This window comes from Lampetra planeri, chromosome 22 (genome assembly GCF_965212315.1).
Source record: "Lampetra planeri chromosome 22, kcLamPlan1.2.h2, whole genome shotgun sequence".
NCBI lineage: Eukaryota > Metazoa > Chordata > Hyperoartia > Petromyzontiformes > Petromyzontidae > Lampetra > Lampetra planeri.
Genome location: NC_136128.1, coordinates 11,995,750 through 12,016,260, shown reverse-complemented (window position 1 = coordinate 12,016,260; position 20,511 = coordinate 11,995,750). Strand labels below are relative to the sequence as shown.

The window sequence follows — 20,511 nt, the reverse complement described above, 5'->3', positions numbered from 1 at the left end:
GGGGGACACGTGCCCCCCCCCCCCCCCCACACTGGCTCCGCCAGTGTGCCGAGGCCCACTTTGACCTCTGACCTGTGGGGGCCACCCCCCCCCCCCCACCGTTGTTCTCCGGTCGGCTCACTCAGTATCCCAGCGCCCGCTGGACTTGGAAGGGCCCTCCCAAGTCCGTGGCCCCAGCTTCACCGCCGCTGCTGCAGCCAGGCAGCTCGGGGGCTGTGGCACAACAGACCGTGCCAGAGCTGCAGCGGTGTGTGTGTGTGTTCTGTAAAAAGGCTTCATAGAGGCTGGGTGATGTTGAAATCGATGCTTCCAAAATTACTTTTTGGAAACAAAATCTACACGTGACGAAAGCACCCACGTAAATGTTTTTTTTTTTAAATCGAGGCATGCTAAGGATCTAGATTAATGACGGAATAACAGCCAATGCAGTGGATACGCCCCGCAGTGATAGGCCATGGAGATGGACCGATGAAAAAAGCATCACGAGTTCGTGACGGATGACATCTTGGGGAGGCCTTTCTACAGCAGTGACGTGGCCGAGCGCTTTCCTCTTGTTACAAAGGTTTGTAGCTTGAGCCCGGTGAGCGCCCTGGTTGTTGCCGCAGGTGCATTTAACAACAAGAATGCACGACGCCTGTTTCAGAGTCGCCGTTAAAACATCCCGCGATTTTATTTGGAACATTGGTAGGCCACGTGTGCCAGGTGTCACGGTCCAAATTTACGAAATTTCAATATTAACTGCAAATTACGTGAATACCTAATTTGTCAAAATATCACGCAGTGGATAGATGAGGACTGATAAAGACGGTTAAGGGTTGTATTTGTTTTATTTATTTGTTCAGGGTTGTGTGATTGTGTTAAAGAAATCTAGCGAGCGACGTGGTTGTTGTTGGGTGGGCCGGGGACCATTGTCCCAGCGAGCTCAAAATCTGCCCAGTGTACCGAAAATACCAACGAGCGTGCATCCACACTCGCACACACACACTGGGATAATTGATGTGGTATTAACGACACCTCCGATGTAGAATTCCGCTTTATCACCATTGTTGTTTCAAGCTTCAGCAGCACATTATCGCCGATTAAAGCCCGCGGCAGGGCCACCGTGGCACAATGCGCCGCTGTTTAACGCCGCCCTCAGCGCAACGCACTTCAATGCATTTACATATCCACGCAAGCGCTCGTTTGACTTGTGACCAAAATTCTCGTGGCCTGGACGGCGTTCAATAGAACGCGACTCTGAACGGTCATTAATTGGCGCTGCCACGTGGTTGTTCTTTTGTCAAAGTGGAAATTTCGGCACGTTTGCTTGTATTTTGTTCCCCCCCCCCCCCCCCAAAGATAAACAATAACGCGGTTATAATAAACGATGCATTAAATATGCATAATGCGCATTCCACAGACCCGTGATGTAAGGTTTGGACAATGCACAAAATACACAAAAGCATTTTATTACGTATCACCATTTCGTTATGGATCGCGTCTGCATTTTTCATTTTTGTAAAAGTGTAGTTTGCCCTCCGCAGCGCTCTCGCATCTATAGGGAGTATTCTAATTAAGATTCCACAGTTAAACCCAGAGGAAACGGGCTTGCACATTAGGCTTGGCCTTCCATATGGCACAACATCAAAATGAAAAATGTTCCATACTTAATAGCACTATTAAACAAAAAAAAAGATGAGAGTTTACATAATGCTTTTGCTTTGTGCTGTGCTTATAATTCCAATCGCGCAAATGTTAATGTTGCGCGTCTGCACACACAAAGTCTGGAATGACGCCGAGATTAATATCACGAAAAAATCCCAGCAACGTTTCGGTTTAAAAGCATGCGGACGTGTGGGCGTAATGTGGTGAAGAAGTCAATCTGGGAAGAGATTTTCGTGACGTAATGCTCGTTGCTGCTGCTGCTGCCGCCGCTCAACTCGGGCTCAATGTTACTCGCAACGCGCCTCGCCAAACCCGCGCAGCGACGGTTCGCTACGACCACGCCGTCCTGCCCGTTCCCTGGACACGCTCCGTGGGGGACGTCACACACGTCTGTGGTATTGGTGACGGGCTTAGACCCCCCCCCATCTCAATTCTTAGCCCCCGCGCGCGGATAACGCGAAGTGGCCGCGATCAAACAACCCCCACGGCAGGCAGGGGACACGGCGTGGGGGAGGGCCTTCACCCAGTGGCGGACTGACAGTGGGGACCGAACGTTATTTATAAGGGCGAAGTAAAAACCAGAAAAACGCGGTGCGAGCGAGCGGGCTCATTTACGGGACGATCGCCGTTTGCGTCCACTCTTGTCGGCCCTCTCCTTTGAGTGTTTCTTCTTGTGAGACTTCTTCTTTTTCTTTTCCACTTTGCGTTTTTTGCGTTTGTGCCTGCGCTCATCCTGGTCGGAGTCGCTGTCGTCCTCCGACGACGATGACGAGGACGATGAGGAGGAGGAGGACGAAGTCTCCTTGGACCTCTTCTTTTTCTTCTTTTTCAGTTTCTTATCCTTATCCTGAGAGGGGGGTCACCAGAACAGAGATGATTAACGAACGCTGGGAGCAGAAAACGAACTGCAGCACACGCTGCCTATTGTTGCGTCCCTACGGAGCATCTTAATTCACACCCACGGCGCTGTGGCAGATGATTAAGGCCTGGGGAAGGTCTTTGTCCGCTATTGAATGAATCATAGCTGATGATGAAATTCCGGATGAATTGCATACCGGGTGTTTAAGCGTGTAAAATATATTCGTATGAACTACGTGCAACAATTATATACATTTTGAAACAATACGCATGGCAATTTGGCTGTACAGCTTGAATTGACATGAGAATTCCTCCATTAAAAATGTATATCTTGGAGAAACACAAAGTGATATTACACACCGTGCGGAGAACTCACGCTCCCACTATTACAAGTTTAACAAGGCCCATACTCTGTGTGTACATTTCATGATAAGCGCTTCCATCCCTGTGCTCTTATCATAATTAAAAGAGCAGCACCCCGAGTATGAAATGTACACACGCACCCATTGTCTCATAGCCAGTCATGGCAACGCAATTGTAAAAAGTTACCAGATGTGTGTGTGCATGCATTTGGTTCACGAACGCTGGAACTCAGTTTGACCCGGGAGAAAAAGTTAAATTGGCAACAGTGAGCTTTTTAAAGGGGTAACACACAATCACGTCTGCATCGTGTTACATGTTTCACGCACAGTAGCTTAATCAGAGTACATGTGTTGACATTTACGAACAACTGTGGACATTGACATCATGTGTGTCAATAGACGGGTCTTGAATCGATTGCAAAACTTGTCTGAAATTAAATCGTACAGCGGAAATGTTAGGATCGAGTAAGAAGTGGGTCAAGTCGCCACCGGCTGACACTTGGGGCTCTCACATCCATAGCCTCAATGTGAAATTCACATGACATCAACAACTTTGTAGAGGTAACCTTTAGTGTGTGGTATGGGTCAGAGGGGCAACTCTCTATAAAATAATGCTGTGGCCTTTGAAGGCAGATGGCTGCAGAGAATGCTGAGAATTGCATAGCTGCATAGGGGAGATGACCTGAAAGTTAGGGATAGAATATGGGGGTAAAAGCTTAGTAGGTTTAATCGCAGCAAGGAAGTTTTGACGGAGGGGGGGGGGCATGTGCAGCATGGAGGAAGGCAGGTTACCGACCGAGACAGGATTGGAGTGGCACCCAGTGGTCAGTGACCAGGGGAAAGATCTAAAGCCAGATGTATGCAAGAGCAGCCCACAGATGTCAGGTGTGGACTGCCCAGCTCCCACAGGATCTGGCAGCAGGAAGTGATGGTGAGGTGTGCTGGTATTAATGGTGTTGGCCGTGTTGAGCTTTTTAATTTCACCCCGATGTCTTCTCAGGTTCCCAAAGGAGATGCCACTGAATGAGGGGGGGGGGGGGGACGGGGAGGCCCCCATAGAATCACCACAGGCACTGAAGCTATTTCATGTCTAAATGTGAAGCCATGCAATTGCTTGCGAGCGCCACTCCGAGTGGAAGGGCCCCCCCCCCCCAGCAGAGGCAACTCTGGACACCCCCTCTAGAGGGTATTTGGCCTACTCTTCCACAGCGGTCAGATGTCTTGAAAGTGGTGGGAGTAGCCACACTTTACCCACTACGTGTGACCTGCCAATCGACCGTCGTGTACCCATTTGTACTGCTGGATGGGGTGGATTTGACAACACTTGCACCATTGTTGCAACTGCGAGTCCAGCGTGCTAACCACCACAACGTGGCAGCATGCGTCTCTCATTTGAGATGTAAATGGCTATAATTGGCAGTCGGTCTGCTTGTTACAGCACAGCTGCAGTGCTCCGTGACCCGATACAAGGCGGGATGGCCTAGGCAGCCCTCCTCCCATTAACACAGCTGCCGGGCTAATCTTAAAACGTGATAATTTAATCACCACTCACTCGCCTGTCGACTAAACGGCCTTGCACCTGCCACTGGATGGCAAATGTGTTGCAATGCACCAATTGATGGCTCAGACGTGCATAAAATAGACAATGGCCCGGGTGTTTAGAACAAAGACCGATAGCTTAGATGCAAAGAACAGATGGGGGTCTGAAAAATCTGGGTCAAACTGTTGTCTTGAAAATTGCTCTTCAGTGGCCATGTGTCATTGTGTGTAAATTGGTATATTAGATCCCCTTTGTCTGGACCAGGCTGGTGAAAAATTAACACAATCATTCAACTCCTAATACAGCTCTACAACAAAAACTAATATCCCCGAGAGGACATTCGTTGCAGAGATGGAGCGAATAAAACCAGCTCGTGTAGAGGGATCGTTGCATCGCAGAAGCACGTGAGATGGGGAGGCCTTCATCCAGCAGTGGATTGATCAGAGCTGATGAAGATGATGAAAAAATTGACCAGTCCTTTGCTTGTGATGAGTTAGCATCCACACCACACGTTATCGTACTTACTGTTATGTACCCGTGACCAGCAATGGATGTACTTAACGGGTCTAGACACGTGCACATACACGACATTACGTATCGGCTTCATTTTAAAAAGCCGCCAGTCTGACGTGTTATCTTCAAGGCAAATTGTTATTTTTTTGACAGAAAGCATTTCACGACCAAACCGAGATGTTGAGTCTTTGCATTTTTATCTGATGAGCCATGTAAAAAGCAAACAATTTGCATGGCCTACGCGATGGGTCATTGCAACCTCCCCTCTCTCGGTGGGCGTTTGAGAGACAGATAAGACCGGCCACAGTAACGGAACATACGTGCCTTCATTTCTCCGCCTGCTTAGCGGAGACGAACCGACCTGCCCTCTCGCCAGCCAAGGGAAATGTATTTATGAACCGCACGCTCCCATAATAACAAAAAAAAAGCTCCGAGGGAAGATATCATCGTCGTCGGGCACGGCCAATCCGCTGCTGGATGAAGGTCTCCCGTAGCCGCGTTGGTCAGGGGGGTTTGTTTGACCATCCGTCGCTATGCTGGCGAGGTGCGGGTGGGTGAAGGCGCGGGCGGGCGTCACGGACGGGCATCACGGACGTGCGAGCGTGGACGTACGTTACAACAAAGGACCCTGTCGCACTGTCCTCGGCTGTCCACCACATAGTCCCACATCCTACAACAGCTGTTATGACCGGTGGTCAGCCATACAAGCACCGTCAAGGCTGCCGAGCCCTTAGCTTCCGAGGTCTGACGAGACGGAGTGCATTGCCGGTGATTTGGTCGTAGGCATATACACGCTTTTTGATCACTTTGCTTATCACATTAACAAAAAAATGTCTTTATAAGCGAGAGCCTCGCCGACTCTCAAGGCTGGTTTTCAGGAGGGTCTTGAATTGGTATGTTAGGCCGATTCCGTTTAGCAAAGAGTTTTTTTTTGTTATAAGAAGGAACATTCAAATAGCTGAGATTTGGTTGCGATTGTAAGCTTTATTATTCACATGTGTCTAAGATTTCTCACACCGGTTGTCACGCAGGCCTGATTTAAGCCAACTTAAGAATAAGTTGCGGACGTTTTGCCATTTGTGCGTATGAAATGGAGCCGCACAAATTTAAATGGGAGGGAGCTTGCGCGCGCGAGCTCACTGCTCGGTCAGTGCATTCCGCGCTGTCTACACACGGCTTTTTTGGATGAATGAAATCGCGGTCGCCCTCACCCTTTGCCCACCCGCGTTTTCCATCCACTTCCCGAAATGGCTCGGACAGTGGAACAAACGAGAATCGACGCTTAAATACCCTGGCCGGGATCCGAATGCTGCTTCGGCAAAGTGTGGCAGTGCGCTCGTAACTCTCACCCGTCCCCCACCGTTCGCTTTGCCTGTCACGTGACACAGCCAATGAGGCTACGGGCTCAGGATCATGCCACATTCGCCGGGCTGTTACAATTGGCACAAGGGTCACATTGGCACTGCGTCGAGAAGCACGCTGTATTTCGAAACCAGTGCCCCAAGACCCAATGCTCATGTTATCAATCGTCACTGCAAGAGGCCCTCACAGTGACACAAGTGACCGACACACTGTCACACGTGTCCTGCACACCAGAAACACTGACACACACTCACCAGACACACTACCACATATACACCAGTACGCACAATGCAGTCCACGCACACCGTACACGTAAACACACCTGTTATACACAACGTCATACACCGGGGGAGAGATGTTTCCGAGGGCCCAATAGGACTTTCATATACGTTGTACATTGACACACACACACACAGGGCCCACTTTCAGCGACACGAGTGACTGAGCACGCAAAACAAAAATCGAAAAATGCAGTTCCAATACATTTCCCCGTCGAGTACCCGATTAGCGCAGCTAAGGTGCTCATTGCAACGACGGATACATGTCAGTGGGAGTGACAGGCCTCATGTGTCAATGGGCCAAGAGAATGAAGTTGTGGGCTAAATTGGGCCGGCGGGGCCATAGGTTCCTGACGCCTGGGCTAAGGCCACCCCGAATAGGCAACAATGCTGACTGCACAATGCCACAAAAAGCAAAACATTGCGGAATCGCCCTTTCACGGCAAGGATATAATTAAATTAGCAACGCCGGTTAACGTTTGGTCACTTAAGACAACAATGGATCGCCGCGGGCTCTGGAGACGTATAACTTTATTTCATTCAAGCCGCAACTACCAATTGCTTTGGCTCAAGTGCGCTTATGATTTATGGCAGTGAGGCGACACTCGAAATGAGAAACACTGGCACGTGAAATAACTTGCATTTATTCATACTAACAAGCAGCCAAATGCATTGTCTTCAGCTACGAAGACGGACAGGCTCCCATCGCTCGTGTATTGACGTGCGATGCAGAAATCCGCATTCGCAACGTAGGCGGCAAGGGCTGTGCGTTGGGCCAAGAAGTGGCAAGCTTACGCCAGATGCCTCTTGACATTGACACCAAGGGGTACGTTTCCAAGGGAGCTTGCGAACCAACAAAGTGAATCCGCTCAGTTGCCAATCGGTGAAACTATCGTAGACATTACTCCTTTGACAACGTAAATGGGCTAACTTTCATCAAACACACACGCGCACGCATCAGCCTACGTTTGGATTTACAAGCCCATAAAAGATGACTGGAGGGGAGCAGCGGTGCAGCGGTTCGTTAATTGCGCTCTGAATCTGGCGATCTCCGTTCGATTCCCAACCATCGCTACTACCATCAGTGGTAAAACAACCCCCCTGACTGACAGGGCATGGAGAGGCCCTCATCCAGCAGTATATTCTCAAAGGGCTGTAAATTATAAATATTACGAAAATTCTACCTTTGGAATCTTAACATCCGATGGTGTCTGAGCATATTATTCTGAATAAAGAGTGCAACAGGTGACGTAAAAATGTAACATTAACAGGGCTATAGAAGGGAGACCAGTAGCCAGGAGCATAACATGCAATAAGTGGCATATCCATTTGTGTTCGCCACCTAACGCAGTTTAATAAGAGAAAAGGATTTACTCAAGCAGCCACAGGTGTTTGTGTCGGTGTGAAACCGTGAACAGCAATCCATTCACGAGGTCTCCGTTGATAGCAGCAATCAATAGTCCAAAGGCACTGATAAAGTGGCCAAGGCGGTGTTGTTTTACAAGCGTGCATGTGTATCGCTCCCATTGGACACGGGTGAGCCCGTGCAATTAGGAAACCTGTTTGCATGCTCTTTAGCTTGTTTGCCCTTGCCAAATAAAAAAAAATACTGCATACAAGGAACTAGCAAAGGGTTAAGTAAACCTAGCGAGGCCTTAACTGAGCATTCAGCGAAAACTGGAAGGTGAATAAAGTGTTGAGAACGCAGGTTTTCAAGACTCGGGCACTCTCAACGCGAGGCAGGAGCAAGTGGCGTGCATCGCGAAAACGGGGGCGAGAGACGGATGTCGGGCAGCGCGCGGCTGGACCGTGTCAGAAACGAAGAGACGAGCGAGAAGGCAGCAAGAGCTGTGGTGCCCATCTCAGCGAAGCGAAAGAAAATCGACCACGAAAGCGTCGAGCTGGAAACCGAGAGGGAGGCATAGGAAGAGGTGGATCTAAGTCAGTGCTTCCTAACCTTTATTGCAGCCTGCATCACTCCCCTTCCCTTTGCTTCTCAGAGAGGGCATCTCGCATCCCCAGGGGGTGTGTGCGTGCACCCCAGGTTAAGAACCACCGATCTAAGTGGTGAGCGAGGACGTGAAGGGCCATGGAGTGGATGTGGAGATGATGGGCCCGGGGCAGGATTGAGAGGAGAGAGGGGACCGGGAAGGCAAACCTCGCACGAGTGCGGAAAATTCCAGGAACAAGGAGGTTGTCATGGTGGAGTTACTTCTTCTGCCGTGTGGCGGAGAGTCGATCGGCAACACTGATGTGTCCATGGTGAGGTGAGCCGGTGGACGGCTTGAGAGGTGGCCTGGTGAATTGTCTGAACCGCTGACGGTGAACAATCATAGCGGTCAGTGGAGTTAATCTGTGGTCCGTAGTTCGAGACTGGTGACCACAGCGGGGGGGTTACTGTAACTGTACAAACGTGTCTCGTGACACAAACCACTTGTACCAAACGAGAGCCTGTGACAAGACACCGCCCCCACAGCCCAACGCACAAGCACAAGTTATTTCTGGACATAAAGGACATCATTGTGGTCTATGCCAAGAAAGAGTAGGGCACGTGCGCCAGTGCCAGGGGTTAAAACAATACTCCTGTGTTGGCGGTTAGCACCGTGCACTTTAGTGGGCATCTCCGACAGTTATTGCTTAAGTGGTTACTCATGCCTGGAAGTGAAAAAAACGTAGATTTCGTTTTAACGAAAGTCTACGATGTAATACGTCGAGACCAACGCTGCGACGTGCTGGGGGGGGGGGGCGCGGTTCGAGCTGTCGTGAAAGCGGGTCGTTGTCACTTCAACGTTGCACCGTGTGCTAAATTGCTATAATACTCCTCGGGGTGAGGTTGACCTTGCACTACGCAAATTCACTTTTGGGTAAAAAGCAATTTTGTTTTTTGGCACAACTCCCAACACTCTTTGCGAATGCGTTTGCTGGTGAAAATTGGATACATGTGCACGTAAAGGCCTGTTTCTATCCTCTGCTGGATGAGGGCCTCTTCATTCAGCCGTTGGGGGTCGTACGGGTTAATTGATCAAACTTCACCACGCTGGTCCGTGTGAGTTAGTTAAGATGGGAAGCGTAGATTTGGGGGCACGGAAGCTCAGTACAACAATGGATTTTGTCATACTGCCCTCTGCTGCCACTGGGTAGCCCTGCAGCCTATAACACCTATTACACATGGTGGCCACCAATCCAAGGACTATCCAGGCTCAACCCTGCTTGGCTTCCGACATCTGACGGCATTGGGCACGTTCCCAGTGGGCTGTTAATTTGTTTATCGTGAGATGAAAAAGTTTCTACGTGGAATTCTTGCATTGGCCATTGCACCACCTTGTCTGAGAAGGGGCACGTAGGATGGGAGAACCTCTTAGAATAACACTTCTATCACACTCGTGAGACCTGTTTTATTGTCCTGGCAAAGAGCATGTGTTCCACAGTGCTCAAACTAAAACATTTCATTCTCAGGGGTGCAATTAAATATTAAGTGAGTACTCATTCTATGATTGTCCAGTGTTGCTAACTCCTTCAAGTACAGTCACCAAACAAACCTCAAGAGTACTCTTTGGTTCTTTCGGTAAAGTCACGTAGGTAGAAAAAATAATAGATCAGAGGTGAAGACGATTGCTTGTGCAGCGATCGAAACGTCGTGATCTATTGTTTTTTCTACCTACGTGACTTTACCGAAAGAACCAAAGAGTATGGATTCCTGCAGTCACGAAAGCTTCAAATCAAGAAAAGGTCATCAAATGTCACCAGATAGACATCTAACGTCATGAAAATCGCCAATGAACAATCAACCTAGTATCACACAGAGGAAACTGACACAAGATAATCAATACATACATGGAATCACTCCTAAATGTGCATAAAAGTCACCAGACGTGTCACTAGTCGCTTTGAACAACTTTTATCGCTTTGAAAATATTTTTTGTCGCAAGGAAACCCAAAAAAGTCACAAGATATAGGGACGTAAATCGCTGAGAATCGGCAGACAACACCGCAGCACCGACAGTGATGTCTGCTCAGCGTTCTGACACAGGATGAGACCCGAGCCACCTTGGGCAAGGGCAAATGTTAATAAATCCGTTGACGCTGGGCAGTGAAAGGCGCCCACACAGCTGATGGCGCCGTGCGTTTGGCAGAGCGAGGCCGAGCGGCGCATCGCAAGTCGGTGGGAAAGGGCCTTCGCGTGCGCTTCCAGATGCCGCACACGCCCCGGCCACTTGCCCGCAGGCATCACGGCGGTCTGAAGCGCCGCGCTTTATTTGCGCCCAAGGGTTTAGGAAAGTCGCACAGCTGGCGAAAGAGCCGGGACCACCTGCCACACATATGCGACGTTGGCGCCGCCACTGCCGCCGGTGATGAACTACCGCGCGGGAGAGTGAGGGGGGAGTGGGGAGAATGGGGGGGGAGGTGGGGAGAGTGGGGGGGGAGTGGGGACGCGGTGCCCTTTTGCCGAGTGCCCCGTATGGAATCCCGACCAAGGGCACAAGCGAGCACGGGCGCAACGCGACACCAGCGCCACGCGCTTGCTTGTCGCGGCCCACGAGAGTAAGAACGCCTCGCCATGATGACTGCCCCCATTAAAAAAGTTAACGATTGACAACTAAGCCTGGGGGGCGTTATGCACTAAACCTATCCGTCTGCCTATCTGCAGACGGATACACAGAGCTGGCGCATAATCTCATTTGAGACTCATTTTTAGCTCTTTTTGTTATGAAGTAAGCCTGAGTTCTACGTACGTTAGAGTTCTCTGGTGGCCCTGTAGGACAGATGTGGCCAGCAAAGGTTCATCGAGTGTAGCCGCCACGGTATGGCTCTTCAAAACATAAACAAATCAATTTGGTGAAGGAGATGGAGATCAGAGAGCTGCAGACAAGGTATAAAGATGAGTGAGATGAAAACAAGATTAACAAGAGAGATGAGAGGGCTGTAGACAAGAGGTACGCAATAGTGGTCACATGTACAGTCGTTATGACGTTTCAGTGCCATGTGATGTCATAACGTCTGTACACACGACACCGTGATGATGCGTCGCCTGCCAACACACGCTTGTCGTATTACGTGGCCCACTGCAAAATATAGTTGGAAAGACCATACCGCGTACAATGGCACATACGTAAAACACAACCATCCACACTCCTGATGAGAGAAAACGGGTCAAGTGCTGCAGGCGGGCATGTGCTTGTTGAGTGGGTTCGTTCCTCAACGCTGAAGTGTCCCTGAGCGAGGCCTCATCACTCCACGGAAAGCCTCTCAAGCTCCCCATTGTGTGTGGGAGATCAAATAAAAACTGTGGGAAGATCATGCCTCTTGAAGGTTTGGCTCACCGAGGATGTGGCACTGATCACAGTGACACGCTGCCACCTATTGGAAATTTTTATTTTCTACCACGAGAGAAAAAGGTGCATGTTCAGCCCTCTTGTCAATCCACTGCTGGATGACGGCCTCCCCGACAGTGTGTGGTGCGTTGGAGTAATTTGACTCCTTCGACATGGCATAACAGTTTGCATACTGAAGCCTGTGTTGATGATTGGGCAAACAGGTTAGGTGTTCATCAGGGCCATCTCAGTCACATTGTGTCGCTGGTGGCATGGCCTTGTTGGCATGGGCTTTGGTGCAATTACGTTGCCGGCACGCGACAGCGACTCCGCTGGCGTGCTGCTGGTGCCGTATATGAAGGCAACGGCCAATCGACCTCACCCCTCCCTCCCTCTCACCTTCTTTCTCTTCTTGATGGGCCCCGGCGCCAGGCTTGGGGTTGCGGCCGGCGCTTTTCTCGGGTTGCTGATGGGCATGGCATTGGCGCTGTCGAGCGGGACTCCACGCGGCACGCTAACGGGCTTGGCGCTCGTGGCCCTGACGTCGCCCACGTCGTCAGGGATCAGGTCGTACTTTGTGCCGCCGGGCACCGAGAAGCAGTCCTTGGCGAAGTGACCTGCAGGGGTTGGGGTGGGTCATGGGAATTTCCCACGATCGTTAATGCAATCGGCATGTTTTACTTCATAGTATCAGATCTGTGGGTTTAATTTAGTCATTCTCTCATTGAATAAAGCAGTCAAACGTTTAGTCACCCTTTGTTATTAATTGCTGATGTGAAAGGCGCACAATTTCAGGTCAACCAATCGGTAAACTCAGCCAATATTTCGTGTACATATATTTAGCCAGTCATTTTTGTTGGTCTCCTTTCGTGCACTCCAGTCTCTTCTGCCACTACTAAATTATCTAATTCTAAGTCGTGAATTTCATCTGGTCAGAGACACGTCACGCTTTGTCTTTGGTGGGCGACGGTATCATCGTCAAACGGTATCATCGTCAAACTTGATGATTTTCATCCTCTCGGTCATTAATTGATTCAAATCAAATACGCTACCCCGATGAAGGTTTTCATCACGGCTCCTCGTCTGCTGATCAAGCACACAGCTTGCCAGCGAAAGTTGCAAATGTATTTAATGTAATCTGCCAGGGTCGGTGAGGTAGCTTCGGCTCTTAAATTGGGAGGCGGGTGTCGAATTTAAGACTGAGGCTTAATTTAGCCCCGGCCCAGTCTGGGCGATCTGTCGCGCCTTGGGGGATGGGAGAGATAATCGTTCGCGTTCAAATGGCCGAGAGGGGTGAACAAGGTCGTACGATCGATGTAGCTACTCGGGTTCCCTCGCTTGTCCGTCCGGTAACAGCACGCGTGTGCACAGCGCCCTCTACTGGTGAATCGAGTGGCTTTGGACACACTTTTGTCAGAGGTCGCAACCGGGTACCCGATACCCGTACCCTACCCGATACCCGGCTACCCGTACCCAGCCGGGTACGGGTACCCGTTTGCGACCCTGGTGCGGCCGGGTACGGGTACGGGTAGGCCGTGAGTCACTGGTGAGTAACTGTTTGTCACTCATTTCCCAACGTCTTGTCTCTTCTCACAATTCAAGTTCCTAGAATCAACCCACCCGCGCCTGCAACATGGCTTCATCCCAGAGGCCGAGTACGGGTACGGGTACCCGTTTGCAACCCTGGTGCGGCCGGGTACGGGTAAGGAATCAAAACCCGTTTGCGACCTTTGACTTCTGTACAGTTCCACGTTCTCACAGGTTCATGGAAAATTAAAAAACACCAAGTATGTGTGTGTGCGTATTTATATTCCAGGCTGTAAATGATCCCTGTGTGATCATGCTACCACCTGGTTATAACATCATGGGTAATTTCGATACATGCCAATTCCATACAGGTCAACAGAGGTTGATTCAACGGATACGGATACATCACAATGCAGTCTGGATTTGCGTAGCATCTAAATGTGATCGCATATAATGATGCCATGCTAAAAAGGTGTGAATATTTATTTTAGGGATAGGAAGAGGGAAAAAAAGATGTTCTGAGCCTCGACTTGGCCAGGGGCATGGAGTCGACAGCACGGAGGGCTGGGGGTACGGACCGAGTTGCATCGTGGCGTCAAGTTGCGCCTGTCACAAGCACTGAAGCGATGTCACCATCACCGAGAGAGATGAAGAAGAGAGTGGCGAATGGCAGCTGTTGTCATTGTCGTGGCTGTGTTTGTAGTGGGGGTGGTGGGGAGGAAACAGTAACCTTTGCAGCCACACTTGGTGCACGTGGTGCTGAGCACGGCTCCCAGCTGTATACGGTCGGCAGAGAAGTCCCGGAACTTCCTCTTTCTCCTCTCATCCTGCCTGCAATGAATGTTAGCCTCTCAGCACATCCATACAGCCGCCAGCCACTTAACAGAAATCAAAACTAGAATAATAATAATAGGCACGTGAAGATGCGTCAGCGATTAAAACCAATTGTCGCTCACAATAAAAAAAATGGTTATCCATTTATAGATACCGATTTCTAATGATCATCTCTCTTCTCAACTGGTGATTGATTACAACACAGTCCGCTAATCACTGCGCCATCGGTCCACCCGCTAAGATTCATCGTTTAAATCATATGAGCAACAATTAAATTATGGAATTTAGATGTAAGAGCATAGATTAGTGAGTAAAATCATGACCTGGATTTACAACTAGAAAAATAATATCAAATTGCTGGGTGGGGCACGATTTGTTACATGCCCAAAATAGATTATCATGAAAAAGGTTTTGACAATGGTTTGGATTTGCTCACTTCCACCAGATATTTACAATGTTGTGCATTTGGTCTCCAACACACAAGCGCTGTGCTGTACCAGTAACGAATTGGCACGTTCTGTTTACGTGACAAACCTTACTAATAGGCTGTGTGGGGTGGTGGCGTCTTTAGTGACACATTTATATATTTACGCGATCTAACCCAAAAAAACCTGTATTATGGATATTGGTTGCGAAAGCCTACGTATTTAACTCGATGTTAAACGTTAGTATAAGCTTGAAACCATAAACGGAGTTCGACACAAGTCTTGGTTTCTTCAAATTCTAAATTATTTCAATTGCAAACTTACTTTAAGCTAGAGTGTTTCACTACTCAAATAAGTCATGTAATGGACACTCACCTCTGTTGGCATTCCTCAGCCAACGCTGGAAACTACACATTCCCTGTAAGTAGCATTGCAGTCAATTACAACGTTGCATCATTAAAGGAATATAATTTCAGTGTTCAAGCGAGATGACTCACTCTAACCCCAAGTTGGATGGATCCAGATCCTTCCCAGTGCCCTGGTTCACCACCTTCATCGACAGGGCGATTTTCATCCCCTTTCCATCATCTTTATCCTGAAATTATAGTCGAAAAAATACGCATTATACATTGTCGTGACTGGCGTGACATCTAGTGGCTGCAAGGATGATGTGCACTCATCGTGCAATTCTCAACTGCACGCAAATAATAAAAACCACTCCAATCCTTAACTGGCTGCTCACCCAATCCGGACAAATTTCATGGTAGCAGCACTCAGTCTTCAAGATTCTCCATTGACTCACCCACGCCTATTTTTCTCGTCTCATCTCGCTCTACTACACTCCAGACATTCTCCATTCCAACATGTAAAACTTTCCATCGAAAACTCCCAGTCAACCTTCGCTCACTGGCAGATCACTCACTCTGCTCTGCTGCGGTCATATTTTGGAACTCCCTTCCACCAGACATCCGTGCTGTCGACTCCCTGCCCTTGTTCAGTTCCAGGATCAAGACTTTCCTTTTCCCCTTATGACTGATTGACTCTCTATACAAATAAATATACCCACTGTCCGTGTGCGTCATCGAGAGATGCGGTTGCAGCACGATGATTAGGAAGCACGCTCCATGTCACGTGAATCACACACCGACACATACACAAGATGTCTGAATTTAAATTGATCATGTGTCATGCTGGGCTATCATTTAACAATCATCCGGAACGTGCAGCTTGTAATGACTTAATTCGTATTCGAACGCAGAAGACTGCTAAACATGGCAAGGCGGACTACGCCGAGTCGCGAGGACTGCAGTTTCAGAAGCCCTGCTGTAGAAGTAGCGTGAGAAGAGGGGAAACTGGACCCTCACCTCCAGCGAGATAACCTTGCACCAGACCTTTTCCCCAACGTCCACAACCTCCGCCGGGTTTTCCACGCGGGTGCTGCACATGTGGGACACGTGCACCAGGCCTGCAGATGGTCATGCCGGTGAGTGTGGCGTAAGCCTTTGCAATTTAATGGTACGGCCAGACAAAGCCCCCCTCGTTGTTTAGTTTGAATCAATCCACTGCTGGGTGAAGACCCCCTCAAGCTGTGTCAGTCATGGGAGTTGTTTGGCCATATTTCATTCTTCATCATGCTGGTGAGTGCAGGTTGGTGTGGGGGAGTCAGGAGATGCCCAGGACCAGATCAGATATCACTCACCACTCAACATTAGCTCTGGCCAGGAATTAAGCTCAGGTGACAAGATTCAGAGCAGAGTGCGCTTACCAATGCACCACCACTTAAAAAAAAGTACCCTCCAGTTTTTACACGATGCATGTAAGAAAAAATGTGGGGGTCAAATGCGACAAACTTCGACTGTTGAGTAATTTCAATAAATACTGTACAATCTTGAATGCTAAATAATGGGGTATGCATTAACTACATCCTTATGTAATGTACAGGTAACTCGGGAGTCCAAGTCATCTCATGTAAGGCCCTCAAGGAAATATTTATTTTTACACTCTACACACAACTTACCCCGCGTACAGCCTGCTGCCAGTCTCAACCCTGTTCTCAGCGCCCACTCCGTGTGCCCCACACCTCTATCACCTACCCCCATGTCTCCCAGTCCCCTACTCCCTGATGAGGCCTTCTCTTCCCACCAAAGGCCCATAACCCGGATTACCATTAAACCCATTAGCCCCATCAACTTTGTTTATGGCACCACACCCCCGGGGCCCTGTTCCTGGGGCCCTGTAAGCCACGGGTGCCCAACAACCCCCTCTGATGCTATACATTGCCAGCGCCTACATTTTAACTACATTGTTCCTTTGAACCACTGCACATACAACTATAAAAAACGTACCATGTTTTCTGAGTCCTGGTAGTTTCACAAATGCTCCATACTCCCTGACGGAAGCGACCTACGGAAAAACAACTTTCAGCATGACAAAACCATTACTGTATCACTTGGTCACTTTACTCATAATGTCCAATAATGTGGAAAGGGACGCCTCACTGCATCTCAAGACTCGTTTCCACGAAGGCCCTGTTATTATGGGCTGCTTGGCCAATTTTGTTTTATTATAGATAATATATCATAAGTTCCTTGTCAATCCACTGCTGGATGAAGGCCTCCCCGCGCTGTGCCGGTCATGGAGGTTGTTTGACCATACTTCACTAAATTGGTCAATGCGGGTTGAAGGAAGTCCAGAACTAGTTCTGATATCACTCGCTCCAGATTTTAACCGTGGCCAGGAATCAAACTGAGGTCTCTGGATGTACATCCCATCGTGCTAACTACTGGGGCAACGATCCAGCCCTGTTTTTTTTCTTTTTTCGCGTTGTGCTAATGTGAAGAAACCAGAATACTGTACAGTATAGTACATATACAAAATTCACGCACTGCAGGAGATAACAAAGTTAGGCAGAGACAGCTTCACAAACTCCTCTTCTGTACTGCCATCTCCTGGCCACTTCAAAGCGCAGTGGGTGTTGGGAGTTGACAAATTTGCAAATGATCCACTACTATCCCCTTACCTCAGGAGCGCCGCGCACGTGCGTGAGTGCAGTGAATACGAACGTGCGTGTGTGTACCTCTCCCTGAATGATGGAGTAGAGTTCAGGAAGCGCCTCCATGCTGATGCCTCTTCGCACTCACTGCGGTCACGCTGCACTCTGCAACACAACACAGACACGCACACGATGCACTCTCCTGCACAACAGACACGCTGCACTCTGCAACACAACACAGACACGCACACGATGCACTCTCCTGCACAACAGACACGCTGCACTCTGCAACACAACACAGACACGCACACGATGCACTCTCCTGCACAACAGACACGCTGCACTCTGCAACACAACACAGACACGCACACGATGCACTCTCCTGCACAACAGACACGCTGCACTCTGCAACACAACACAGACACGCACACGATGCACTCTCCTGCACAACAGACACGCTGCACTCTGCAACACAACACAGACACGCACACGATGCACTCTCCTGCACAACACAGACACGCTGCACTCTGCAACACAACACAGACACGCACACGATGCACTCTCCTGCACAACAGACACGCTGCACTCTGCAACACAACACAGACACGCACACGATGCACTCTCCTGCACAACAGACACGCTGCACTCTGCAACACAACACAGACACGCACACGATGCACTCTCCTGCACAACAGACACGCTGCACTCTGCAACACAACACAGACACGCACACGATGCACTCTCCTGCACAACAGACACGCTGCACTCTGCAGCACAACACAAACACGCACACGATGCACTCTCCTGCACAACAGACACGCTGCACTCTGCAACACAACACAGACACGCACACGATGCACTCTCCTGCACAACAGACACGCTGCACTCTGCAACACAACACAGACACGCACACGATGCACTCTCCTGCACAACAGACACGCTGCACTCTGCAGCACAACACAAACACGCACACGATGCACTCTCCTGCACAACAGACACGCTGCACTCTGCAACACAACACAGACACGCACACGATGCACTCTCCTGCACAACAGACACGCTGCACTCTGCAACACAACACAGACACGCACACGATGCACTCTCCTGCACAACAGACACGCTGCACTCTGCAACACAACACAGACACGCACACGATGCACTCTCCTGCACAACAGACACGCTGCACTCTGCAGAACAACACAGACACGCACACGATGCACTATCCTGCACAACAGACACGCTGCACTCTGCAGAACAACACAGACACGCACACGATGCACTCTCCTGCACAACAGACACGCTGCACTCTGCAACACAACACAGACACGCACACGATGCACTCTCCTGCACAACAGACACGCTGCACTCTGCAAGACAACACAGACACGCACACGATGCACTCTCCTGCACAACAGACACGCTGCACTCTGCAACACAACACAGACACGCACACGATGCACTCTCCTGCACAACAGACACGCTGCACTCTGCAACACAACACAGACACGCACACGATGCACTCTCCTGCACAACAGACACGCTGCACTCTGCAACACAACACAGACACGCACACGATGCACTCTCCTGCACAAGACACACTGCACTCTGCAACACAACACAAACACGCACACGATGCACTCTCCTGCACAACAGACACGCTGCACTCTGCAGCACAACACAAACACGCACACGATGCACTCTCCTGCACAACAGACACGCTGCACTCTGCAACACAGACACGCACACGATGCACTCTCCTGCACAAGACACACTGCACTCTGCAGAACAACACAGACACGCACACGATGCACTCTCCTGCACAAGACACACTGCACTCTGCAACACAACACAAACACGCACACGATGCACTCTCCTGCACAAGACACACTGCACTCTGCAGAACAACACAGACACGCACACGCTGCACAGACCACGTGTCGCCGTCCTGTAACGATCCGGAAGAGAAACAATTCGCCTCTCGTACAGCAAGGCAACCCTTTGGTCCACGGAAGGGGATATCACAGAGCCACCTCTGAGATCCCTCGAAGCCTCTAAAGTGATCTCTGGTCCACAGAGTATAAGCCAGCATGTTCCCAATCGCTCTAGGCTAGCCCCAACTCTGACCTAAGCTTAAATCTAACCGTAGCCTAGCCCTAACCATACCTAGCCATAACTCTGATCCTAAACGTAACCGGTGAGCCCGGACTATCCCCACGCTGATGCAAACGTCCACACCCATCCAGCACTGCCGGCCGAGGGCCTTCCCACGCCGCGCGGGCCACGTGGGAGTTATTTAGACATACTTCGCCACGCGCTGGCCAGTGCGGCTGCTGGAGGCGTACGAGCACAGACGCGAGAGCGCACAAGTGCAGTACAACGGTGGACTCCGCCACGCAGCAGCCTGAGACACGCGGCGAGCGAGCGAGCGAGACGGCCTCCCGTCCCAGCGCAGCCTCCTCCGTCGAGGGCTCGACGCCGCGAGACGTCTGCCAGCGTGGGCGCATCGCAGAGAGACGCCGAGATCGCTCCAAGGCTACGATAACGCGCGAGTTCGCACGCTGACCCCGGCGGTGCTGACCTTAGCCCCTGACCCTCCAGCCGTGACCCCGCGTGACCTGACCACTCGGTCACGTGGCCGCGTTACCGTGGCCGTGCGCGCGCCTCCTCCTCTTCCCCCCCCCCACAGCGACTCACGGCGACCTCTGACCTCCCTCGCCACTCGCGGCCTCGGACCAATCGCGAGTCGCGATGCTGTAAGCGCGCGAGAGAGATACAAAAAAAACCGCCGTCGCATCCAATCAGAGCGCGGCGCGCACGCGACGTCACCACGGCCGCCTCGACCAATTGCTACGCGCGTCTCTGCC

General features: G+C 50.2%; 1 protein-coding gene across 3 annotated transcripts; it reads right to left on the bottom strand.

The window, feature by feature from the left end:
• Nucleotides 1-808: 808 nt before the first annotated feature.
• Nucleotides 809-20,392, bottom strand: ZCCHC17 (zinc finger CCHC-type containing 17). 3 transcript variants are annotated; one of them, XM_078604491.1, is made up of 8 exons: nt 20,292-20,392; nt 17,732-17,812; nt 17,001-17,058; nt 16,020-16,120; nt 15,153-15,250; nt 14,127-14,227; nt 12,269-12,486; nt 809-2,491 (listed from the first exon to the last, which is right to left on the bottom strand). In XM_078604491.1, the coding sequence occupies exons 2-8, from the start codon at nt 17,771-17,773 to the stop codon at nt 2,252-2,254; spliced, it is 858 nt and encodes a 285-aa protein (XP_078460617.1). In that variant the 5' UTR covers nt 17,774-17,812; nt 20,292-20,392; the 3' UTR covers nt 809-2,251. The 3 variants fall into 3 exon arrangements, with proteins under 3 accessions (XP_078460617.1, XP_078460616.1, XP_078460618.1); XM_078604490.1 differs by having other exon boundaries at nt 20,226-20,359; XM_078604492.1 differs by lacking the exon at nt 20,292-20,392 and adding an exon at nt 19,951-20,141.
• Nucleotides 20,393-20,511: the final 119 nt, after the last annotated feature.

What these genes read in the sequence shown, in the direction of transcription:
- ZCCHC17 (XM_078604491.1), bottom strand. Translation starts at nt 17,773, where the DNA reads ATGGAGGCGCTTCCTGAACTCTACTCCATCATTCAGGGAGAG. An exon ending in GCAAGGTTATCTCGCTGGAG is followed by an intron (nt 15,251 to 16,019) that starts GTGAGGGTCCAG and finishes CTATAATTTCAG; the next exon opens with GATAAAGATGATGGAAAGGG. An exon ending in CACCAAGTGTGGCTGCAAAG is followed by an intron (nt 12,487 to 14,126) that starts GTTACTGTTTCC and finishes CAACCCCTGCAG; the next exon opens with GTCACTTCGCCAAGGACTGC.